The sequence below is a fragment of the Perna viridis genome, chromosome 1, assembly GCF_037379345.1.
Source record: "Perna viridis isolate PV_CMFRI_1.1 ecotype Kerala chromosome 1, ASM3737934v1, whole genome shotgun sequence".
NCBI classification, from domain to species: Eukaryota; Metazoa; Mollusca; class Bivalvia; order Mytilida; family Mytilidae; genus Perna; species Perna viridis.
The window spans coordinates 51,594,425-51,616,275 of NC_142445.1; the positions used below are offsets into that span (position 1 = coordinate 51,594,425).

Sequence of the window (21,851 nt, forward strand, 5' to 3'; positions counted from 1 at the left end):
TGGGGGGGGGGTCCCGTCCTTTGCATATATTAATTGTCCACAGTTCGGTGGCGTTAAGTCACTGATCTGTGTTTAACTTTCAACCTGCTTCCTTTCACGTGGTTTCGTCTCCCACCTTTCTCTTGTCTTCGTTCCTTAAAATCAAAATTTGACGAAATCGTTTTGTTTAGTTCGATGGTGTTAAAAACCTCATAAAAATTTATGAAAACTGATGGTTCTATTTTTTTCTTGTCATTTTTTTCATGTTTTATTGACCTTTATTAAAACTGCTTTTCACCAATTTCATTGAAACAAATACTTTTTTTTTTTAAATTTTCCCTCCACAACTTTGTCACTTATTATACATGTCAATACACCTTAGATTATCAGAGGCGATAAAAATGAAGATGTCTCACCCATTGCGCGAGATACCTATATAGACTATGGGACTTTGATCAGCCACATGTTAATGGTGATGTAAACTTCCGGAGGATCTGAACATACAACTGCATTAAGATATTTACTCGCGTAAGCCACCTCCCATTCGCCGAGGAATCTTTTTTTCGCTCGTCCATTTATGATTCAGGTATCTATTTAATTCTTGAACAAAGTGCTATATACGCTTTGTCCGAATAATCTAAAAATATATATATATGTATGTGGCTTTTTTTAAAACAAAACGCATTGATAATGGGCTATTCGAATTTTAAAATGAAGTTAAACATTTCATATTACAAGAACACATCCTTTGTTAATTACGTACCTACTGTATATCTGAATAATACAATATTCTGACCGTCGTCTTTATTGTCTGTAGCTACATCAACTTGTTGTGTAGATTTGGCTGGTACCAACTGATTGTAAGATGGGATACAAGTACACATAGATAAACAACACTCCAGTCCTTACAAAGCAATAAGAGACAGAACAATCATCTGAAGTAAAAAGAACAAGACCAACAAGGATGAAGTTTACATATCTTCATACCATTGACAAAGCGTATGCAGGCATCGCCATCGTAATGGCATCCCTCTCTATTCTGTCCTGTTTCGTGATTTTCAGCGTTCTTGCTGGATTTAAATCTCTTCGAACGAACGGTAGAACATTGCTGGTATGCTTGACAATAGCTAACTTACTATCCTGTATATCCAGTATAATTTCAGCTAGTTTGGCTGTCTTCACACCAGATCTGACTTATGTCACATTTCCAGCATGTGCTGCCGCCAGTGCCATCTCTATTGTATCGAATGTATGTGGTTATCTGTGGACGTGTATTATTAGTATATACATTTACTTGTGTATAAGTTGGAAGAAAGTTGATTTCGCTGACAGAATAAAAGGATTGTATCATCTAATATGTTGGGGATTTCCAGGTAATTAGTTACAACTGAAACTGAAGTCCTGTGAAGTTATTATCTATTTGACCATTGTTTTTAAGTTCCAAAAGTTGTTAATGAATTAAGTATGAAATTAGTAAGAAGACAAGATTATCTTCCATCTCAATGTAAGGTTGTGGACATATATTTAAAGAAGACCATTTGTCTAACCTATTCCCTTCAATTAGTTTGCAATCGTTCCATTCTAAAAATCCTAGCGAAAATACTAATGCTGTCTTTTTATGGCTTTGGATTAACAACACTGCTTGATAAGAGAGTAAAAAGGGTTATAATTTCCAACTCGGTTATAGAAGTGGCAGTTCACAAATAACCAAGAATCCATGTAAATATCACGGGTAGGGTAACTACGGCTTAAGCGAAATCCCGAAGTTTGAAGTCCATGACCAAAAAGATCAAACAAAGAACAGGGAAATAGGAACATAAAACAGAACACAGGATTACATCAAAACCTAGCTGAACAAAGGTCATGTGCACCGATGAATTAGGCGTCCTTTGATTTTCTACTGTGAAAAAAGAACAAATCTGTTTCGGGCGACAAGCACGTGGTGGGGGATCTTTTAAAGTTTGCAACATGACCGAAGTATTTTTTCTTAGTTGCTGTAATGGTGATAGCTACTGCATCAGACGTAGTGGGTTTTGATTTTGGTAATGCCAAACTGGAGAGGCGTCCACCGTGGTGCTGGATAGACCGAGAGGCTGACCATTTCGTCATGTGGGAACTAGTAACTGGACTAGGATGGAGGATATTTACTATAGTAATCAGTACCATCTTCTACAGCCTTGTACAGTTCACACTCTCAGTCCAGGTGCAAGTTTGATAAGAGTATCTTGAATATTATTTATATAGTTATTACTAATACAAATAATCTGGCAAGCTTTATGTCTTAACGGGAGCTCAATCAATCAAACATTGATTTTAGTTAATGTTGTCAATACTACTCATGCTAATATTAAATAAAAAGAGGGCATATACATAAGCATTAAGAGCAAAATATGGTGTTTTGTATCTGAATCTGAGACCATTCAGGGAGAATGTTATACAAGAATATAATATAGGAATAATCTCATAATTTGTGAGCCTACTTATATTTTTTTTTCTGTGCTCAGATGCGAAGAAATTATCAGATTTGAATACCATAAACTTTGTTTTAAGCAGGGCAAACCAGAAGAAGATGATCCAGATAGTGACTCTGTAGAGGATTTAACCTATAGAGTACAGACAGCCAATAGGAAGTTACGACACATCCCACTCATATTTGTTGTACTCTATGCCTGGGGTGCATGGCAAGAAATGGCTGCAGCACTTTCATCCACAGCAAGTTGGCTTGTCCTAATGCAGGTACCAATTTTCATGAGATGGGTATAAAGGCTACTTTTAAATAATAAAAAAAATAGAATATATGAAAATTAATAAAAATCAAAACATAGTTCTAAACACTTGGTAACAGGTTCGAGTGATAATATCGGGAGGTTGATGGCATCAAAAAGTACCAAAAATCAAATTAACAATCTAAGAATGTCATTAGGAACACATTCAAACTGATATTTCAATCGCAGAAATCATAATCTTCCTTTGTAAAATTAATATCTAAGTCTGTTTTGATTTCAGGTTATTGGTGACAATTCACAGCCTTTAGTTAATGTCTTTTTGTTATGTGTTGTATCTAAAGATGTGAGAAGAAAACTGCGTCTTTGGAAAGAAACTATACGCCATTCTATTATGAACAGAAAATCAGGACTTCAGCCATTAGAGTTGGTACAGCTAAAGACCAGCTCTGAGGACAATCCACAACTTTTAAATGAAATAGAAATCAATGAAGAACATCATGTCTAGGGATAACAATAATGTATTGCAGATATCAGTGATATATACTTCCTGCATAAAACATTACAATGCTAACTGCATACTCAAAGAATGCTTTATAACAAAAATACAAGAACAGGGCAAAGTAATAAAATATAACTTTATTTTAAAAAAATATAAAATACAAACATTAAAAAGTCTAACTTGCTGCCATTTTTTTATATTATTTTGAAGAACACATTTATGGTACTGTGAAAATACTTTAGCTAATTGATACCAATTTGTGGATTTGGAGAGATACACAAGTTTATCTATTCTTGAATTTGTGGTTTTCAGTATACACATCAATGGGAATATCCTTTTCTTTGGAAACTTTCGAGGTCTGGCTTACCCACGAAAATTGGTACCCCTTGAACAATAGTACTTTCACAGTGAATAGTATAAAATACTAAAGGTAATCTCACACATGGACTGTCAATATAAAACCTCAAAACATTTCGATCATTTATAAATTAAGAGTAGCAAATGCTAGAAACATAAATAAACGCTGAACATAAAAAGGTGTAATATTACACAACTGTAAAATTTCAAGGGCAATAAATTTAACAGAGTTGTTTGACAATTTCAACTCAAGAAGACTTTGATAGGACTTGTCATAAGGATCATTTCATCAATTGGAAGTTTCTTTCTCCGACATGGCTTAACAGATTTATACAAAAATTTTAACGCAGATCGATCTCATTATGCTGAACACTTTATTCCCTTATTTAATTGGTTAAACCTAACAGTTTTGGAGATATATGCAAAAAACTACTGTCTGATACCTAGTTCTATTTTTAGTACAGAAGCCACATTTTTTGACAGATCAAAAATCTGCACATCAGTTCTATGAAGGATACCTCAAGGAACATTCAAACCATGTTTGGTTACAATTGGTCAAGTAGTGTCAGAGGAGAAGATTTTTTGAAAGAAATAAAATTAAAGATAGCAAAAAAAAAAAAACATAACAAAAGGGCTATAACTCCAACATGGCTTAATAAATTAAAACAAAATTTTGACCAGAGATACAACTCATCATGCTGAACACTTTTCCCTAAGTCAAAATTTGGCGAAATCTAACAGTTTTGGAGATATACCGGTATGCAAAAAACTACAGTCTGACCCCTACGTTCTACTGATAGTAATAGCGGCCATGTTTTTTTGACAGATCAAACATCCCCAAGTCAGTTCTATGCACGATACCCTAAGAAACATTTAAGTCAAGTTTGGTTCCAGTTGGTCAAGTAGTGTCAGAGAAGATTTTTGAAAGAAATGACATTAAAAATAGCAAAAAAACTTCGAAAAAGGGGAATAACTCCCAAAATGATTTAATGGATTAAAACGAAAAATTCCATTACAGATAGAGTTCATCGTGCTTAACCCCCCATGTCAGAATTTGGCAAAACCTGATGGTTTTGGACATAAGTGCAAAAAACTACTGTCTGACCCCTATGTTCTATTTTTAGTAACAGCTGCCATGTTTTTCAACGGACCAAAAATCCTCACATCAGTTCCATGCCCGGGTATCCCAAGGAACACTTATACCAAGTTGGGTTACAATTGGTCAAGTAATGTCAGAGAAGATTTTTGAAAAATTGTTAATGATGACGGATGCCAAGTGATGGTAAGCTAACATGGCTTTTGGCCAGGTGAACTAAACATGTAATTGTCAAAATGATATTAGCTTGCTTATAATTGCAATCAAATACTCACTAAGTTGTATCTTAATTCAGTTGTTCAGAATAGCACAGTTTTACATTATATATTATTTAAAAGCCTTAGATTGCAAACCAAATGTAAAAAAAACTTCCCTAATAAACTAATAAAACTGAAAATGGGTGTGTTGTATTAGGTACATGTTAAAACTTCCATCCCTTGGCTAACTGCTGATGTATAAAGAATGCAACATCTACATGGATATTAGTGAGTGCATTTCTCAAATAACCTATTAACTAAATTGACCAAGTTAACACAGCCACACACACAAACATATTTACCATGACCATCTATAATACCGAACAGAGCCTAACCAAATTAACACATTCCATATATAAATACCCAATAGACAGCTCAGGAAATATGCCTCATTTTTATTTTTGCAAAAAGATTAGCAAGTAATATTCAACCTACTTCTAACCAATCATGCTTCATGACTTTCACACAAAAAACTTAATCATCACCAGTCAGTAAAATAATTGTTCAATCTATAAAGATAAATAAAATGTACAAGGTGAACACATTCAAAAGAATCCATTATAATACATCAACTACCATACCATTAATAAACAAATCAACCCCTAAAATGTTCTACACTAGTAATCTCCTATAGAGGTCTGCATCACTCTCTTATGTAGATCAAGTTTATGATAGAACTTAAGTACGTCAGGATTGGCTCTTACACAGCTCTTCTCAAAGTCAAGAACCCGTAGTCCTTCAAGAGATTTGGCTCTTGATAAGGCTACATAGGACTGTCCACATTCAAAGACACGAGAGAGTGAGATTTCTACACAGTCTAACGTCATGCCCTGAAATAATAGTAAACAGTATTTAATATGTAATTATAAAAGTACTGTTAGTATATCTGTGAACAGTGAACAAACATTTTAAGCTTTATCTATGATGAAAAAAAAAAAAGTTGCAGCTAAAAACAATAAAGACCAAACAAAACTTTTAGACCACCATATTGTTTCTCCCAAATTTATATTTGTTTTAACAGTATTGACTGATTGGTAGTGGTTTGGAGTCCTATAGCAGATATTTCATGGATTTTATGACAAGAACATTTTATCAATCAAACACACTGCTTTGTACAAGTTGGGCATGCTGATCTAGCTCACAGACAGACCACACATAATCATCAACCAACTCAGACACATTAATCTAACTCCTAGCCAGGCAGGTGTCTCTTTACCTCCTAAAGGCTGCATACTTTGCTGAGTTTGGTCTTTTCAAACACCTTTTTTCTCAATTCTAAAATCTTATATTTGTATAATGGAAGAAAATCAAATGTTTCATTGTACTTGATAGTGTTTTAAAAGAACCTAAAATGTGTTAGTTAATATTAAGTTATTCATACCTGACTTTTATGGATAGATATGGCCCACGCTAGCTTCAAAGGAATCTGTTTCCTAGATGAAATACTCCCACCACTTTGCTTGAAAGACCATCGAGTTGGCTTGATTTCGTCTTCCAATCCACACTTAAACTTCACAATGGGATATCCTGAAGAAAAAAAAAACTGCTAAAAGATTTCCACGAGTTGCTACATTAAGTACATTTGTTCTCCTTCACACTACACAAGATGTGCAAAATGTGTATTACTGAAATGGTACAGTAGAGGTTTCAAAACCTCTAAAAATGATTGGAACAGTAATTGTGACATCAAGAGCACTTCTACCAATAAACATGAAACAGTTTATTTCCATTTCTCTTCATTACAGATGTCGGTTTCAATCAATCACAAAATCTTCTGTAAAATTTGTGGAATGAAAAAAGAATGCAGGACAATATTTTTACACCTTTACTTGAATATGAAAGCTGTCTTTTAGAATGAATTCATTTTGATGGTTTGCTTTTATCATTAACTGGATTCCCAAATGGAATCAGTGGCAAAAATTATTATTTTTTAAATTTTATACAGGTATATTTAAGATTATTACATCTAATCAATCTAGTTGCTCAAGTTTAAAGTCATCTAAAATAAAACAGAACATCTTAGACATTCATCCTTTTAAATTTTATCAAGCAAGGTAAAGGATTGTGCAAATTGTTGTTATCTTTGATTTAAAAAAACAACACATATATATATAAACATGATAACAGAAAAGGTTGAAGTTCAGGGGAACACCTTTGCCTGTAAGGGAAGAGTTTACAAACATTCATTTCAGTATGACAAATATTTCATGATCAAAGTTTACCTATCTCATTTGGCAACTGTATTAACAAATTTTATTTTATACTTATTTGTCTTCTCAATGACCATAAGATACTCAAATCGTGAGAACAGCAAATTATTTGGCCATATAATGAGCAATTAACCCATATTTGTCTCATTTCTCCTCATTTCCATTCATTTTACATAGCCTATCAAGTAATCATTTGAAAAACAAGAGAAAACAAACTTAAAAGTTTATTTATCAAACAGGAAAACAAAATTAGTTGTATATCAAAGACATCTGAGCTTACTTTGAACCTGGTGTTCAAAAGCCATTCAGAAAATCTCCTGTAGCCATGGTAACTTTTTATGGTAGGACATTACATAAAGAAGTATGTACTTTCACAGCACTACATATATCTAACACTTTCCCAAGAGAAATCACTTGAGACTTGAAGTTTGTTTGTTTTTTTTAAAGAATTTTCTTATGGTTTCATGTTTTCCAAAAATTTCAGTAAGCTCTGGGTTCAACACTAACAGTGGCCCCGTAGTCCTGTGCTGACATAATTTGAAAGAGGACTAACTTGAAATTTTAATTGGTTGTCCTTTGGGCTACCTTATATGAACAGGAATGCCAAATAATTTTGAGGACAACAAAATCATGTTGGCTACCTAGTGAGAAAAGTAAGTGTCAGTCCCTGATAACAGTTAATAAAAAAAATAAGATAACCATAAAGCCATCATAATCTTACTGATCACTTTATAAATTTAATGACTTTACAATTGAATGCAATATACATGGCTACGTAATAGGTCTATAAAATATGATGATAAACCTCAAAGGAATCTGAATTGTATGTAGATATATATTTTACCCTACTGTAGCAAATTCACATTTTTGTCTTCCTTTCATCTTTAAAAGCTTTAGACTTGAATCTATGAATCAACTGTCTATTTTAAACATGCATACCCCAAAGCTGTCCGAACTATTAAACATCTGTTTATAGCTTTAAGCTTTTTTAAACTTGCATTTCAACTGATTCTGTTTAATGTACCAGAACTAAAACTTAGGATAACAATCTCATGCCACCTTGGGTAAGGTATTTATACTTATACTTGTTCCGTTACATAATATACATTAACATTTTCTAAGTCTTAGAATTAGTCCTCAATAAGTTTTATATAGTCCTCATAAAGGTAGTTTGTAAAAATTAAATTATGACATTTAAATCACAGAGAGTCTGACAGGGAAAACAATTCCTGGGAATATGTGGAAATGATTAAATATTAAAATTACATATGATGTACCCTTTAGCAAAGACTCTGAAACAAGCGAAGCTTTCACAAAGTCTTCTTCTTCAGAAATTACACAATAATCATATAAATACATCTGTCCAAGAATTAGAACAATATAAAAAAAACTATTTAATTACAAAAATGTGACAAAATAAACAGGAAGAAAAAATGAAATGCACTTGGTATGAAATATGATTAAAAGTATTCACAAATCTTTTAAGCCACAAAACTGCAAAACTAGTTATTTTCAACACAACTCAGTTGAATCATACAGAGTATTCCACCAATTAAAAGTTTCTCTTTAACTGGGAAAATGTCATTTTTTGCCTTTGCAGAGCAAAAACTCTTACATGGGATCCATTTATAACTTCAATCAATGGAGACTTTAGTAGGTCTTATTATAAGGATCATTTCATCAATATATCTAAAATGGTTTTCAAGATATTAGCTCATATCAGAAAAAACCTCATTTTAAGCCTTTCAAAGGACTAACAATGAGCAATCCTACAACTTCAACCTAATACTAGAAGTCAATGAGTTATTTGTTCCAACTCTTTAAATTGCCTTTGGTAATTTAGAATCACGAACTGAAAAAAAACTCATATTGAAGGGTCTCAAGCACAACAAGCTCCATTTAACCAAACCAAATCTGGGTGTGCATAAACCACAAGGAATAAGTGGTCATAACTAGGTACATGTATCATACTGGACCTTTTAGACCAACACATGGCCATTTGCTTGCTTGTAATCCATCCACCTGAGTGTTTACCATTTAATGGTCCTTTTAAGTTCACCTGGCCGTCCATCTACATTGTCATACTTTTTTAAACATCTTTTCCGCTGAAACTACTTGACAGAATGTAACCAAGCTTTGCATGAATATTTCTTAGGGTATTTTTCACAATCTATGAGTGGGGATTTCTGATCTCGCGAAAAACATGGCCACTGTTACTAAAAATAGACCACAGGGGTCAAATTGAAGAATTTGGCACATTACTCAAAAGGAGTTAGGTTTATCTGAAATCTAGGGAATAGAACTGTTCAGCATGATGGGATGGACCAATGCCAAAATTTTCAAAGTCTTGTTGACAGATGAATGGTTTATGGGTCCTGAATTGTATTTTTTTTTAACAAATTTTACATCTCCACCTTTGAAAATCTTCTACTCTGAAATAACTGAATGGACTGAAACAAAACTCAGCATTAATGTTTCGTAGAACATCTATAACAATCTAGGGTTAAATTGATCAACATTGTGAGACTCACCTTTGCTGAAATTTTTATAAAGATCTGTAGACCAATATCAGAGTTATTGCCCTTGAAGAGTCAAAAAATGACAATGAGAGATTTATTTTATAATATGAAAACTGGGTAGATAACTAAGAATCTCTCTACTGATTAAATGATTCTTGTGACAATAGTACAGTGAGGTCAAGAGACCGGCTTTAAAAAGTTAAAAAGACTATTTTTAACCAAGTGAACAATTCAGGCTCTCTAGAGCCTCCAGTTAAATTAAACATGTTCTTCTAGAATGTGTAGATTTTGCAAAACAGTTGTCAAACTTATTGATTTGTTCAAGACCATTCCATTCCAAAGCATTGTAGATTTCTTATAAGATATTGGTTTGTTTCATAAAATCTTATGTGATTTAAGTTTGTGTTTTCGTTTCTTTTAAAGTTATAACTAAAATGTTATATCTGTATTATTTAATTTCTTTAAAACACTTTCTTTTTAATGTAAATGCATTGTTTTAAGTGAATTGTTTTATGAAGAGATTTACAACTCTTCTAATGTGCCATGGTTGTTGAACATTCTTGCCATCATACGGCCTTGGTCATCAAAACAAATTCTTTTGTAGGCCTTATCATACAGATAATACAGAGCTCTTCAAGCCAAAGAAAGCAGGTCATCTTCATTTCGTTTTCCTCTTATAGTTTCATAGTATATTATGAAGATACAACTTAAAACAAAGAGATTCATCCCCTTGTTGGCAGCCATTATATCTGATTATGAACTTCTCAGATACTATAAGAAGCTACACACTCTAATGATAATGGTGGCAAAAAATTTGCATCCTCAAATTTGTGGTTTCAGAGGAGATTTTGGAAAAAATTAACAGATGACAGTCAATAGATGACCATTGGTCCAGGTGAGCTAAAATATCCAGAGCAGTCACATATAACTGAAAGACATTTAGACAAACAGAGTGAAAAAACAATTGTTTTAATTAAAAGGCTAAGAGTAATCAAGGGAATAAAGATTCTAAAGGAAATCAAAAGAATGTAATCCTGGAACAAAGACCAGACATGGAAAACAGACACACACAACAAAGAACATAAAATAACCAAAAAAATACATATAAAGTAACAAAAATAAATAAGCAACTCAGACTCTACTAAAAACTGGGAGCATGTACCAGGTGCACCAGTAGGGTAAAGTGTCCTCCGCTTTCTTGAAACATCTGCTGAGTTGCTCATAAAATGTCACGTCAGGGTTAGATGAAAGAGGAAAGGAAAACTATGACACATTGAACAAATCTGTTTTCATGGTGTAGATGGATACACTGTAACAATCCGTGAGTTCATGATAACGACCATAAAACTTGTTTTGTTTGTTTGTTGGGGTTTAACGTCCGAGCAGCAATATTTCAGCTATAGTCAGACAATGAACATGAAATGGATGATAAAATGAACATGAAATGAAAAAAAAAGGATGGATCACAAGGATAATAGGGTCGACAAATTTTGATTGCCACTGGAAAAAGGGGGGATGGGTAAGATCGGGCAATTTAGCCTCCTGTGGCGGAGCGCAAAGGTTCCTACTCCTATCGAATACCACAGCAGGGTTCTTTAACGTGCGAGGAACGTGGCATCTTTCCCAACATGGTGCACCACTATGGTTTGCGGTCAGGTTTTCTGTATTATAGCCTGACAACCCCAGCATGTAACACGCCAGGGGTACCCCATTCCACCACCTGGGGCACACATCCCAGTTGCTCTGTGGGCAGAGCGCCTAGCCCCCGGCTAGGTTTCTGAGCACTATTTAGTCGCCTTATACGACAAGCTTAGCGCTGCTGCAGGCCTATTCTTTTAACACCCGGACCTGCACGGGGCATAAAACTTCTGTAGTGAAGTACGCAGTGAAATATTTCTTAAAAAACTATGAACAAATAAAGAGCTGCACCATCAGCCCATGATACCTGTGGTGGCTGAGCACAAAAATGGAAAAAGCATCTCCCTTTTTTATACAATAAAGCTTATGACAAAAAATAAAAAGAATATCTCAAAGTTTCGTTGCATTTGCTGAAAGCATTTTTCAGTCAAAGTTTTCCAGTTAATGCACAAAATTAGACACTACCCCCCTTTCTTAAATGCAATCAAGGCTATCTCAAAGACAAAACTAATGTTAAATCAAAGGGAGCTTATTACCATCAAGATAAATTGACCAAAGTTTTATTTAAATGGTTTGAAATGTTTGGCAGTTATTGTACAAGTGTTGACAATGGAAGGTTGGACAGCTGTGTACTGTAAACGTGTTAATCATCACAGTTGCTATTTTTAACAGATTCTTCCAAGTGAGCATATTCTTGGGTATCAATTTTCATGGATTCAAAAAAGGGTGTGTTATATAGTTTTAAAAATGAATTTCACTTTAACTACTTTTCATGGTCTTCTGTCCACCATGAAAATAGCGAAAATTAGTAAGGTTTATATTACCACAATATACCCAACCATAATTGATGGCCGTATAATAAAAAACCAGTCTTTACCAGACATCTTACTGAAGTCAATACATATTAGTTTCAGCAATTTTGAACCTGATAAAATCCAATACCTGTCACTAAATATCACATTCTTAATTTGCATCCAAATTCTTTATTACACAAGCTTTCCTTCTAAACTTATGAAGGAAGCATTACAGGCAATTACCTGAATTAAAATATCCAGGAATTTATCAACAGGTAATCAACAGTATTACACACACAGTGGTGGATCCAGAGGGGGTGTTCTGGGGTTCAACCCAATAACATTGTTGCAGTATTTTGTTCATTTCATGCAAACTATGGTGAAAAAAAGCAAAATACAATCTGGAATCTCCTTTGTTATAAATTTCTGAATTCACCCCTATTACACATAGAAAGCTGCATATTAATTATAAGGATCATTTCAGTAATTGAAAGAACTTGGCTAAACCTAACAGTTTTTGGAGATGTAATAAGCAAAAAACTAATGTCTGACACCTATATTTCGTTTTTAGTAAAAACAGCCATGTTTTTGGATGGATAATAAATTTCAAAATCAGATCTATGCAGGATACCCCAAGGAACATTCATACCAACTTTGTTCCAATTGGTCAAGTAGTTTCAGAGGAGCAGATTTTTGAAAGAAATAACATTAAAAAATAGCAAAAAAACATAGAAAAAGGGCAATCAATCCAAATTTTGATCACTAATAGATCTCTTCTCACTGAACACATTTACCTATGTCAGAATTGGCTAACCCTAACAATTCTAGGATATATGCATAAAACTACTGACCCCTATGTTCTATTTATAGTAATGGTGGCCATGTTTTTTTGACAGATAAAAAATCCCCACATCAGTTCTACGCACGATACCCCAAAAAACATTCACACCAAGTTTGGTCCCAATTGGTCCAGTTGTCTCAGAGGAGAAGACTTTTGAAAGAAATAACATTAAAAATAGCAAAAAAATGCCGAAAAAGGGCAATAACTCCAAAATGGCTTCACAGATTAAAATGAAATTTTGATCACCAATAGATCTCTTCACACTGAACACTTTAATCCTGTCAAAATTTGGCTAAACCTAACGTTTTTGAGGTTAATGCAAAAAACTACTGTCTGACCCCTATGTTCTATTTTTAGTAACAGCAGCCATGTTTTTCAATGGATCAAAAATCCCCACATCAGTTCTATGCAGGATACCCTAAGAAACATTCACACCAAGTTTGGTTCCAATTGGTCAAGTAGTGTCAGAGGAGAAGAGTTTTGAAAAATTGTTAACGACAGACTATGACGATGACTGATGCCATGTGATGGCAATAGCTCACCTGGCCTTTGGTACTTGTAAAATAGATCTTTCACACTACATAATGCTTATAATTTCTTAAAACCACAAAAACTGACACCTGCAAATATGTACTTTTGACAAAATCAACGAAAATAATCAACATGAAAATTACTAGGTTTACAGTATACCAGTAGTCATGTTATTATTATTCTTGTTTGTGTTATTTTTGTTTGCTCTATGAATCACTGAATAACTTGGACTATAAGATCTTACCATCATTATCTTTTTGAAACCCTGTAACTATTCCTCTTGCTCCATTCACTAATCCTCTGTGTACATCCAAATTCTTTGTTAAAATCACCTGAAATGCAATAACACATATAACACCGGACTGAAAGTAAAATGGGTAGATTTCCTAACACTAGCTTCAGGTCTATTATTTTGTGGAAATTTCAACTTACTCTCTGAAATATCTTATTGTCATATTTCAAATTATTTGTTTTTTATCTGAATCCTAGGATACAAAAATTAAAAGATAAAATGTTTCGCAGGGTACAGCTTGATACAGCCAAAGAGGTTGAGACCAGAACAACCAAGGCAAGTATGGACATACCATTCACGCTTGACACAACTCTAAAGGTTTGATGCAGGATAAGATTTTGACCGAAAGAAAAATGGCCCCTTTTTGTCCCCTAGTTCCTAAATGGTTCAGGTCACAATTATAATCAATCCCCACTATCCTTAGGTGGTATAGCACTTGCAGTACAATGTGTTCAATATCTTTACAGTTACAATTGTGTCCAGACATCAAATGTCTACTCACAATTATAAAGACAGATAATACCATTACAAGACTAAAAATGTTTAGCAAACCTTATAAAAATGACACATAAAGATTCCAATTTCTACATTTACTGGTTGAGCTTGTTTTGTTGAAGCTCAAGTAAGCCAAAAATAACTATCTTCCATGATTACCTGAGCTCCTACTTTCAGTTGAATCTTATTGGGCACAGGACACATGTCATTCATCTGTTGAGTGTAAACAGAATCACTGTCTGTGGATACAAATATTTTTGATTCTCCTGGAAAGCAGAAATCAAGTATACAAAGTGAAGTTACGGGTTATTTAACAGTCACTTTTTTCCAAATACCATTTTAATGAAAAGGTCCAAAACAGAAATAAGCATTGCTTTTTTTCTCTCTTTAAAGCAAACACTACAAAGAATGTAGAATGAAAGGAACTTGTGTTGGCAGTATAGGCTTCTGAAATATATCCTTTTATATATCCTTTGAAACAATAAATTAAATTATTTGACTAAGCAGTATAAAATGTTGAATTTATAAAATTATAGTATCGTTGACTCCAATAATCACTTCTTACTAGTCAATTTCTTCAGATGATGTTCATTAATTTGGTTGACATCTTCTTTATGTGTACACAACCTAGTCGCTAGGATACCATCTTTTTGTATGTTTTGTCGAGCTGTTGCTCTTAAGGTAGTGTCCACATATTCAGGGCATCTATATTAAGAGGAAAATTTTTATCAAAGTGAATAAAACATGATATAGATTTAATGATTAGTATATTTTGTACTGTTATCATTATACTATTCATGATCTAAGCAGTGGATTCTAAGAATAGGTTGGTAGGACTAGCATGACATAATATAAGTACCTCAAAGGCCCACAAAGAATTTTCGACTCTTAAAAATACTATACTCATTATCTGATGAACCATTTGCATTTGAGATAAATCCTGTAGAGAAAAAAGAAACATTTTGTAACAAGGAATGTTGAAAATACAAAAGGTGAAACCTATTATTCTATTCAAAGCCATGTGCTTCCTAACATTTCCCAATATTTAAACAGGACTATCATCATCTGACCAATGAGTAATCCAGACAATTCATATATTTTGGGTAATACCTGTCACCAGTAAGATTCTTTTCAACAACACCCTGTTTTCAAAATTTGACATCTTTACAGTTTCACACACAACCATCATTTTTTGAAAACTTGTATCATTATACTCAGTGTGGTTGGCAAAGTCAATTAACTTACCATTTTCTAAGCTATATGGTACTTACAAGAATGATTTAAATTTGTTTCATATATTTTTGAGTACATATGTATTATTGAAGTTCTGTTTTTTTATCATGTAAGTGATGTATTTTTTAACAATTTATTACCTGCCCAATCTGATTTGCTGAAGAACATTAATAAATGATTTGTCTGACTGCCTTCTTACTTCTGTTAATTCTATGTTTAATTGGATGCACTTTAGCCAAGCTTTGGTCTAGAAAGATAGCAAAGATGAATTATCTCCTCTCTCATTTCATTCAACTTATTTGCTACAATGTACCATCTCATTATAGTCCAGGCAAAATAAATTTTAACTTAAACAAATTGCTACTGAAAATGTTTTGAATATATGTAGCATTATGACCAAAATAAACACAGAAAAAAGACTAACAAAACCTAACATGTGGAAACCTCAAAATTCCTATGGGGAGATAACTCCATAATTTTTTTTTGTCAGATTTTTGTTCCTTTTTTATCTTCATGTATAGTATGACACTTAGAGATGGAAGATTCTTCTTTGATGACTCTCTCCCATAATGTCCTGAAAATGATATGTTGAAAGTACTTTAATTTGTGGAAACCGATTTTCGTGGATTTGGGAAAAACACAAGTTTGTGGATTATTGAATTCGTGGTTTTCGATATACACTTCAATGGAAATCTCCTTTCTGTTGGGAACCAAATTTCGTGGTTCGCCTACCCACAAAACCACAAAAATTGGTACCCCACAAACAATAGTACTTTCACAGTATGCAAAACTTTTAACTAGGATAAGTTTATTTTTATTTTTTATTTAAATTTACAATTAAATAAATGCTTATTTTCTGACACTTCCATCATTTTGAATTTCTTTATTTCTGCAAGCTTCTTATCAACAGTTATGCCTTTGTTAATAGAATCTTTTAACTACAAAAAGTAGAATATGTACTTCATCATTTTCACCAAAATTAGAATTCTTGAACTTCATTTTCTGGAAAAATGGACACATGGTTTACTAGCTTCTTAATCTAAGTTGTTGTTAGGTATAAGATATGAAAACTCTTTTTAAGTTCTCAATAATCCTCTGATCAACACTCAAATGTCTAATATCGCCACTTTTTAATCATCAAACACAGCATAATTATGATTTTGTATCTAATTTTATTGTTATTTCAGCTAGTTTGACAGAGTTATCTCCCCTATCTTATAATAATTTCCATAGGAAATTTGAAATGCTCATTCTGAGGTTTCTGAAAGTTAGATTAAGTTAAGACATTTTTCTGTGCTTATTTTGGCCATAATATTACAGGTTAAAACTTAAATATCTCCTGTTGCAATTTGTTTAGAGTAAGGGCAAAGGTTTGCCAGATTGACTATTAGTACAAACAGTATATTTTTATTCATATCAAATTACCAACAACAAACCTTTTCAGGAGCTTCATGCAAATATACTGTTGACTGATTAATAACAAAATTGCCATATTGAGTAAAGGGTAATAACAAATGTACCAAACTATTAAATGTTAGGCAATAATCAAAAAGAATAGTCAAAAAGAAAGACCATATAACTAATGGCAATATCAAGGCAAAATCCAGAAAGCAAGGAACAAAGGCAATAGTCCTAACTTAGTACAAGCATTTCCAATGAGTTAAAACCTCATTTAATAGTGAGGAAAACTCAAGTGCTTCAATTATGGCTGTTTCTATTAAACAGGATATTAATATTTTCTGGAGGATTACCATTGTACTATTGTATATTGTCAAAAATTAATAGAGTGTAATATAACTGTGAAGTCTATATACTTTAAAAGATATTCAAGTGATTCATGGGTCTTTCACAATATTAAATGAAATGAAAAATATATATGAAACAAGAGAACTTTAAAATACCTGAAAGCAGAACTTGACTTTTTCCTTGCCTTTAGATACTGGGGGAAGTTGCAGGAAATCACCACATACAATCAGCTGTATACCTCCAAATGGCTGGTCATTCTTCTTGATCACTCTGAAACATATTATGTCATAATTTCTATTATATAATATAATAGTGCTGAGTTTTGAGAATTTGTTTTACAGTTCTGTGTTATGAGAAAGGCTATGAGAAGTAATTCAGATTGGTATATGCCCAGCAGATCATTTGCTGTCAGACTAAAATCAGACTCTCAAAGGTCATAGATTAAATTTATTTAGATTAAAAGTAAGAGGACTTCATCGTCTAATGTAAACTAAAAAAACACTAACCTAGCCACACCTTCTATTTTCTCAAAGAAATCTCCATCAACCATTGAAATCTCATCAATAACAAGATGTTTGCATTTCCTCCACTGCTGTGCTATCTGTGGTCTGGATGCCAACTCCACACAGTGATGTAACGTCCCTCTACCTGAACCAATACCTAAGTGTGAACAACGTATAAATGAAATACAATGAGAGAGAATAACAAAGGTCTACTAATTAATCAGTAAGTTTTGACAAAATGTTGACAACACTGGATACAATCAACTATATTGCATACAGGAACCCAATTAATATTTAAGGTCTAACATGTTTGGGGTACAGATTTTCAAAATATTTTACAGATGGGATGTTAATATACTTTTAAAATTTTAATTCAAATAGAGCATAGTCATCAAATTTGATGTAAAGATAATTGTGCATCAATATTGGTAAAGTCTTTTATTAAACTTTTATTGGAAAATTTCCCCTCCCCAAAAAAATACTGACCTTGAGATTTGCTTGGAAATTTAGGAATGGATTGGAACATTATCAAAAACTGATTTTTTTTTTTATTTAAAGAAATTTTAAAGTCACTAAGATTCTTTTCATATAAGATTTAAAAACAACAAAATATCCAATAACATCTATAAAACCAATTTCTCCCCTTGAAAATGGATTTTTCCACGTACATTGTATGCATTTTGATCAATTTCTTTCAAATAATTTACAGAATAAAGTTTCTACATTATATCAAAATCTGTCATGATATTCAATATTGAGTAAACTTTGCAATATACTATAAAAAGATGTTTCGTTAAATGTATAAGAAAATTGAATGAATTTCTGATTGTAACAATACAATACAGTGAAATATATATCATTTCAAGCAGATACATGTACTACAGAAATAACACTGAATGGATGAAAAGAAAACAGAAATATAAAATATTACCAGCAAATGCATGAAGAGTTGTGCCCCCTATGTGACAAGCAGCCACACCAGTACTCGCTGTTGCAAAAGTATGTTGTGGTGGTAGGGTGCCTGAAAAATTAATATCAAATGTTTTCCACATATACATTAGACTCTTGAGAATGATAATTGTGCAATATGATGCTACTTCAAAGGATTGGGTTTTGTGCACTTGATGAAACACCTACATATGCAGTGTTTGTTAATTGTATCCGTTTTCTTTTAAATTTTAAATAAATCCAGCATTAACGGTTTTTACAGATTTTATTTGGCTGACAATTTTCATTCAGTTTTTGAATATTGGTTGTTGCGTATGAATTAATGATGCTATAAAAAAAGTACATTTATTCAAATAAAATAATCTGCTTCAAAGTTGAAAATGTTTTACAACTACAAAGTGTTGAATCATACTGATCAAAGGTGCTTTGGAGGATTTCATGGATATGTTAACTCACAAACTCAATCAAAAGCAATTAATGAAGCCCTTTGAGCTTCACTTAAATTGTGAGTTGGTCACATCCATACATCAAAAAAATCTAAAAAAAAGTTTTATTCCTATACTGAAATAATTAAATGTCAGTATTCTCCCCAGGCCATTATAGCACTGTACTTTGCAGCACTATGATTTCTTAGCACTGTGCTATCAGTAATTAATTTTAGTTAGAATGCAGTATGGGCACTGTGCTATAATTTTGGAGGAAGGCCATAAGAGCTGTCTTATGCCAGTAAGCACTGTGTTATTTAAAAATTATGGGGAGAACACTGAATGTATGAAATGTATTTCCACACATTTTGGGTTTATTTGCTTCTGGTTTTTCGTTTGCAAAAGTCTGATTGATATTTAAAAACAATTTATCTAACGGCATGTTGCCGTTTATAATACAATGTTTCCAAACTTTAAACATCTGAACTCATATCAACTGACAACATATACAAGTATATGTATATTGAGTATTTTATAAATAAACTAAACATTTCAGTGAATTTTTAGAAATTTTTCTTTACGATGACCTTATTATTAAAAACATAAAAGAGAAGATAACAATCTTCAAGCACCTCTTACCAATAATCCTTTTCATCAAGAATGATTTCCCAGTGCCAGCACTGCCCGTGAAAAACACACTTCGACCTTTAGATACTGCATCCAGAACATGGGATTGTTCCTTACTAAGCTTCACTGGATTGACAGATTTAGGGATAGGTTGTACTAACTTTCTTGCCATTTTTGCCCCTCTTGGAGGTTCATTTTCTTTGTTGCTGTCATCAACTCTTTTTCGTTTGCCTTTAGGAGTGAACAGATCATTTTCAAGTGCTTTGGCTCTTACTTCATGAACTGTTTGAACATCTTTGAGAGTCAATGGGCTTATTTCTTCAAAAACTCTAGGAAGATCAGACAAAAGCTTTTTGCGATCAGATAAAAATCCTTTTTGTTTCCCAACCTCTAGTTTGGTGTGCATTGTCCTTAAAAACATCATGAGTTTATCAGGGGGACAATTTGACAGCATAAACTGTATGTTTCTGTCTGGGATTCGTATAGTTGCCTTACCATCTTTTACAAACTTCTTGAAGATTTTAAGCTCTCTCAGTGCATATTTTAGTTCTTTTCTTCCGAAGTCAACTTTAAAGATCACATCTCTGAATTCATTTCTACCAAGCGACAATGTAAGATTTTTATATTGTGATCGTTTATTGACATCCCCAGTTTTGGTCAGATCCTCCACAACAACAGAACAAGTCAGTGCATTTACTTCCATACTGTAATTCAAACTCTATTCCTATCAAAAGAAAAAAAATCATATTCCTTGACATAAAACTGATGTACAGATAAGGCTTCAAATCACAAAAAATGAAAGACAGTCAAGCATTTTCATCTGTTGATGTTTTGAGGTTACATACTTATTGACTAGGCTTGATACATGTATATATCAAGCCTAGTCAATAAAATGTCACAGTATAAGCATGTGAAGCTCACTCTTAAGTATACATCTATTAAAATCATCTAAAATCTTATCATACACATGTACTGTAGTTGAGAGGCTTTTGTCAAAGAAAACACAACATCAACACCTACAGTAGCTTTAGAAAAGTTAAAAAGCTGTCTAGACAAAAAGTTTCAAAGACGGTCAATGTGATTTGAATAGAACTATTCATACCGGGTCAAAGAGGCTACATTTTGTATTTCCAGTTGAAGAGATTGTGATAAAACTACTATTCCGAACCAGAACTTTCCAACTGATAATTTACAGTTTTATATCATTCATTAAAAACTTTATATTGTCATAGTACTTCATGTAACTTGATACTGAATATTGATAGTATCCTCATATTCATAATTATATACATTGTACATGTATTCTTGTTTTGTTTATGCCCAAAATTGGCTAATAAACTTGTATACTTACATGATATTAGGTTGTTCATGTTTGTATGTTTCTTATATTAATGAAAGCCAAAATTAAATAAAATCTTAAAAGTTATTTGTGTGAATTATTCAGTCTAGCTGTATAATTACAGGAACTTTATAACCCTAATTTAAATTTAATGCCTTTCTGTGTTCAAGATGCTCGTACAGAGACTACAATAAATAAATAAATAAGTATTTCAAGTTGGTATATAATACATAATAAAGAGCATGAGCTCGGGTGAGCTACTGACCGAATATCTATTACTAATAGAAATATCAAATCCCTGTCAGAAAATCTGACAGAATACTTTTAAGTACAAACAAACATATTATCACATTCACAGGAGTCTTTTTTACTCTTTGCCAGGTTGCGTGTATATCATTCATTGGAGACAATGGGCAATGTAGATGTCAATTCAGTCTTGTTTACTATAACAAGAAATTTCTAGTAGGAAATTTCTTATTACTCGTGAGAAAATCCCAATTTTAAAAAAATAGCAAGATTCATTGAAAGAGTAATCAAGGGAACCAAGGTTATAGCGGTAATCAATTGAATTTAGGTAATAAACAAACTCTTAATCTTATCTTTTTATTAATGAAGTTCTATTTTTAAGGTTTGCAATTAGACAATTAGACATATAGAATATTCAGATAAGTGACCTACCATTTTCTTGAAATATGTTCGTAGTTATAAATTGCAAGAAATATAATTTCTGAATTTGAATGTTTTCTTTCTCTTGATTTATCCACTTCCAACAAGAAAAGTCCCGAAACGTTATTGA

General features: G+C 32.7%; 2 protein-coding genes across 4 annotated transcripts; one reads left to right on the forward strand and one right to left on the reverse strand.

The window, feature by feature from the left end:
* Positions 1–356: 356 nt before the first annotated feature.
* Positions 357–3,388, forward strand: LOC148629269 (G protein-coupled receptor 157-like). 3 transcript variants are annotated; one of them, XM_088547328.1, is made up of 5 exons: positions 357–507; positions 797–1,352; positions 1,971–2,182; positions 2,530–2,715; positions 2,986–3,388. In XM_088547328.1, the coding sequence occupies exons 2-5, from the start codon at positions 944–946 to the stop codon at positions 3,208–3,210; spliced, it is 1,032 nt and encodes a 343-aa protein (XP_088403454.1). In that variant the 5' UTR covers positions 357–507; positions 797–943; the 3' UTR covers positions 3,211–3,388. The 3 variants fall into 3 exon arrangements, with proteins under 3 accessions (XP_088403454.1, XP_088403453.1, XP_088403456.1); XM_088547327.1 differs by having other exon boundaries at positions 382–565; XM_088547330.1 differs by having other exon boundaries at positions 383–565; positions 2,533–2,715.
* LOC148629270 (ATP-dependent DNA helicase PIF1-like) lies at positions 3,323–21,837 on the reverse strand. The gene is made up of 11 exons (XM_088547326.1): positions 21,734–21,837; positions 19,729–20,440; positions 18,648–18,737; positions 17,720–17,873; positions 17,369–17,483; positions 15,608–15,714; positions 14,800–14,939; positions 14,394–14,500; positions 13,692–13,779; positions 6,296–6,441; positions 3,323–5,744 (listed from the first exon to the last, which is right to left on the reverse strand). The coding sequence occupies exons 2-11, from the start codon at positions 20,417–20,419 to the stop codon at positions 5,532–5,534; spliced, it is 1,851 nt and encodes a 616-aa protein (XP_088403452.1). The 5' UTR covers positions 20,420–20,440; positions 21,734–21,837; the 3' UTR covers positions 3,323–5,531.
* Between the last annotated feature and the right edge of the window lie 14 nt (positions 21,838–21,851).

What these genes read in the sequence shown, in the direction of transcription:
- LOC148629269 (XM_088547328.1), top strand. Translation starts at nt 944, where the DNA reads ATGAAGTTTACATATCTTCATACCATTGACAAAGCGTATGCAGGCATC. An exon ending in AATATGTTGGGGATTTCCAG is followed by an intron (nt 1,353 to 1,970) that starts GTAATTAGTTAC and finishes ATTTTTTCTTAG; the next exon opens with TTGCTGTAATGGTGATAGCT. An exon ending in GTTGGCTTGTCCTAATGCAG is followed by an intron (nt 2,716 to 2,985) that starts GTACCAATTTTC and finishes TTTTGATTTCAG; the next exon opens with GTTATTGGTGACAATTCACA.
- LOC148629270 (XM_088547326.1), bottom strand. Translation starts at nt 20,419, where the DNA reads ATGGAAGTAAATGCACTGACTTGTTCTGTTGTTGTGGAGGATCTGACC. An exon ending in AACTCTTCATGCATTTGCTG is followed by an intron (nt 17,874 to 18,647) that starts GTAATATTTTAT and finishes GTTCACACTTAG; the next exon opens with GTATTGGTTCAGGTAGAGGG. An exon ending in TATCTATCCATAAAAGTCAG is followed by an intron (nt 5,745 to 6,295) that starts GTATGAATAACT and finishes CTATTATTTCAG; the next exon opens with GGCATGACGTTAGACTGTGT.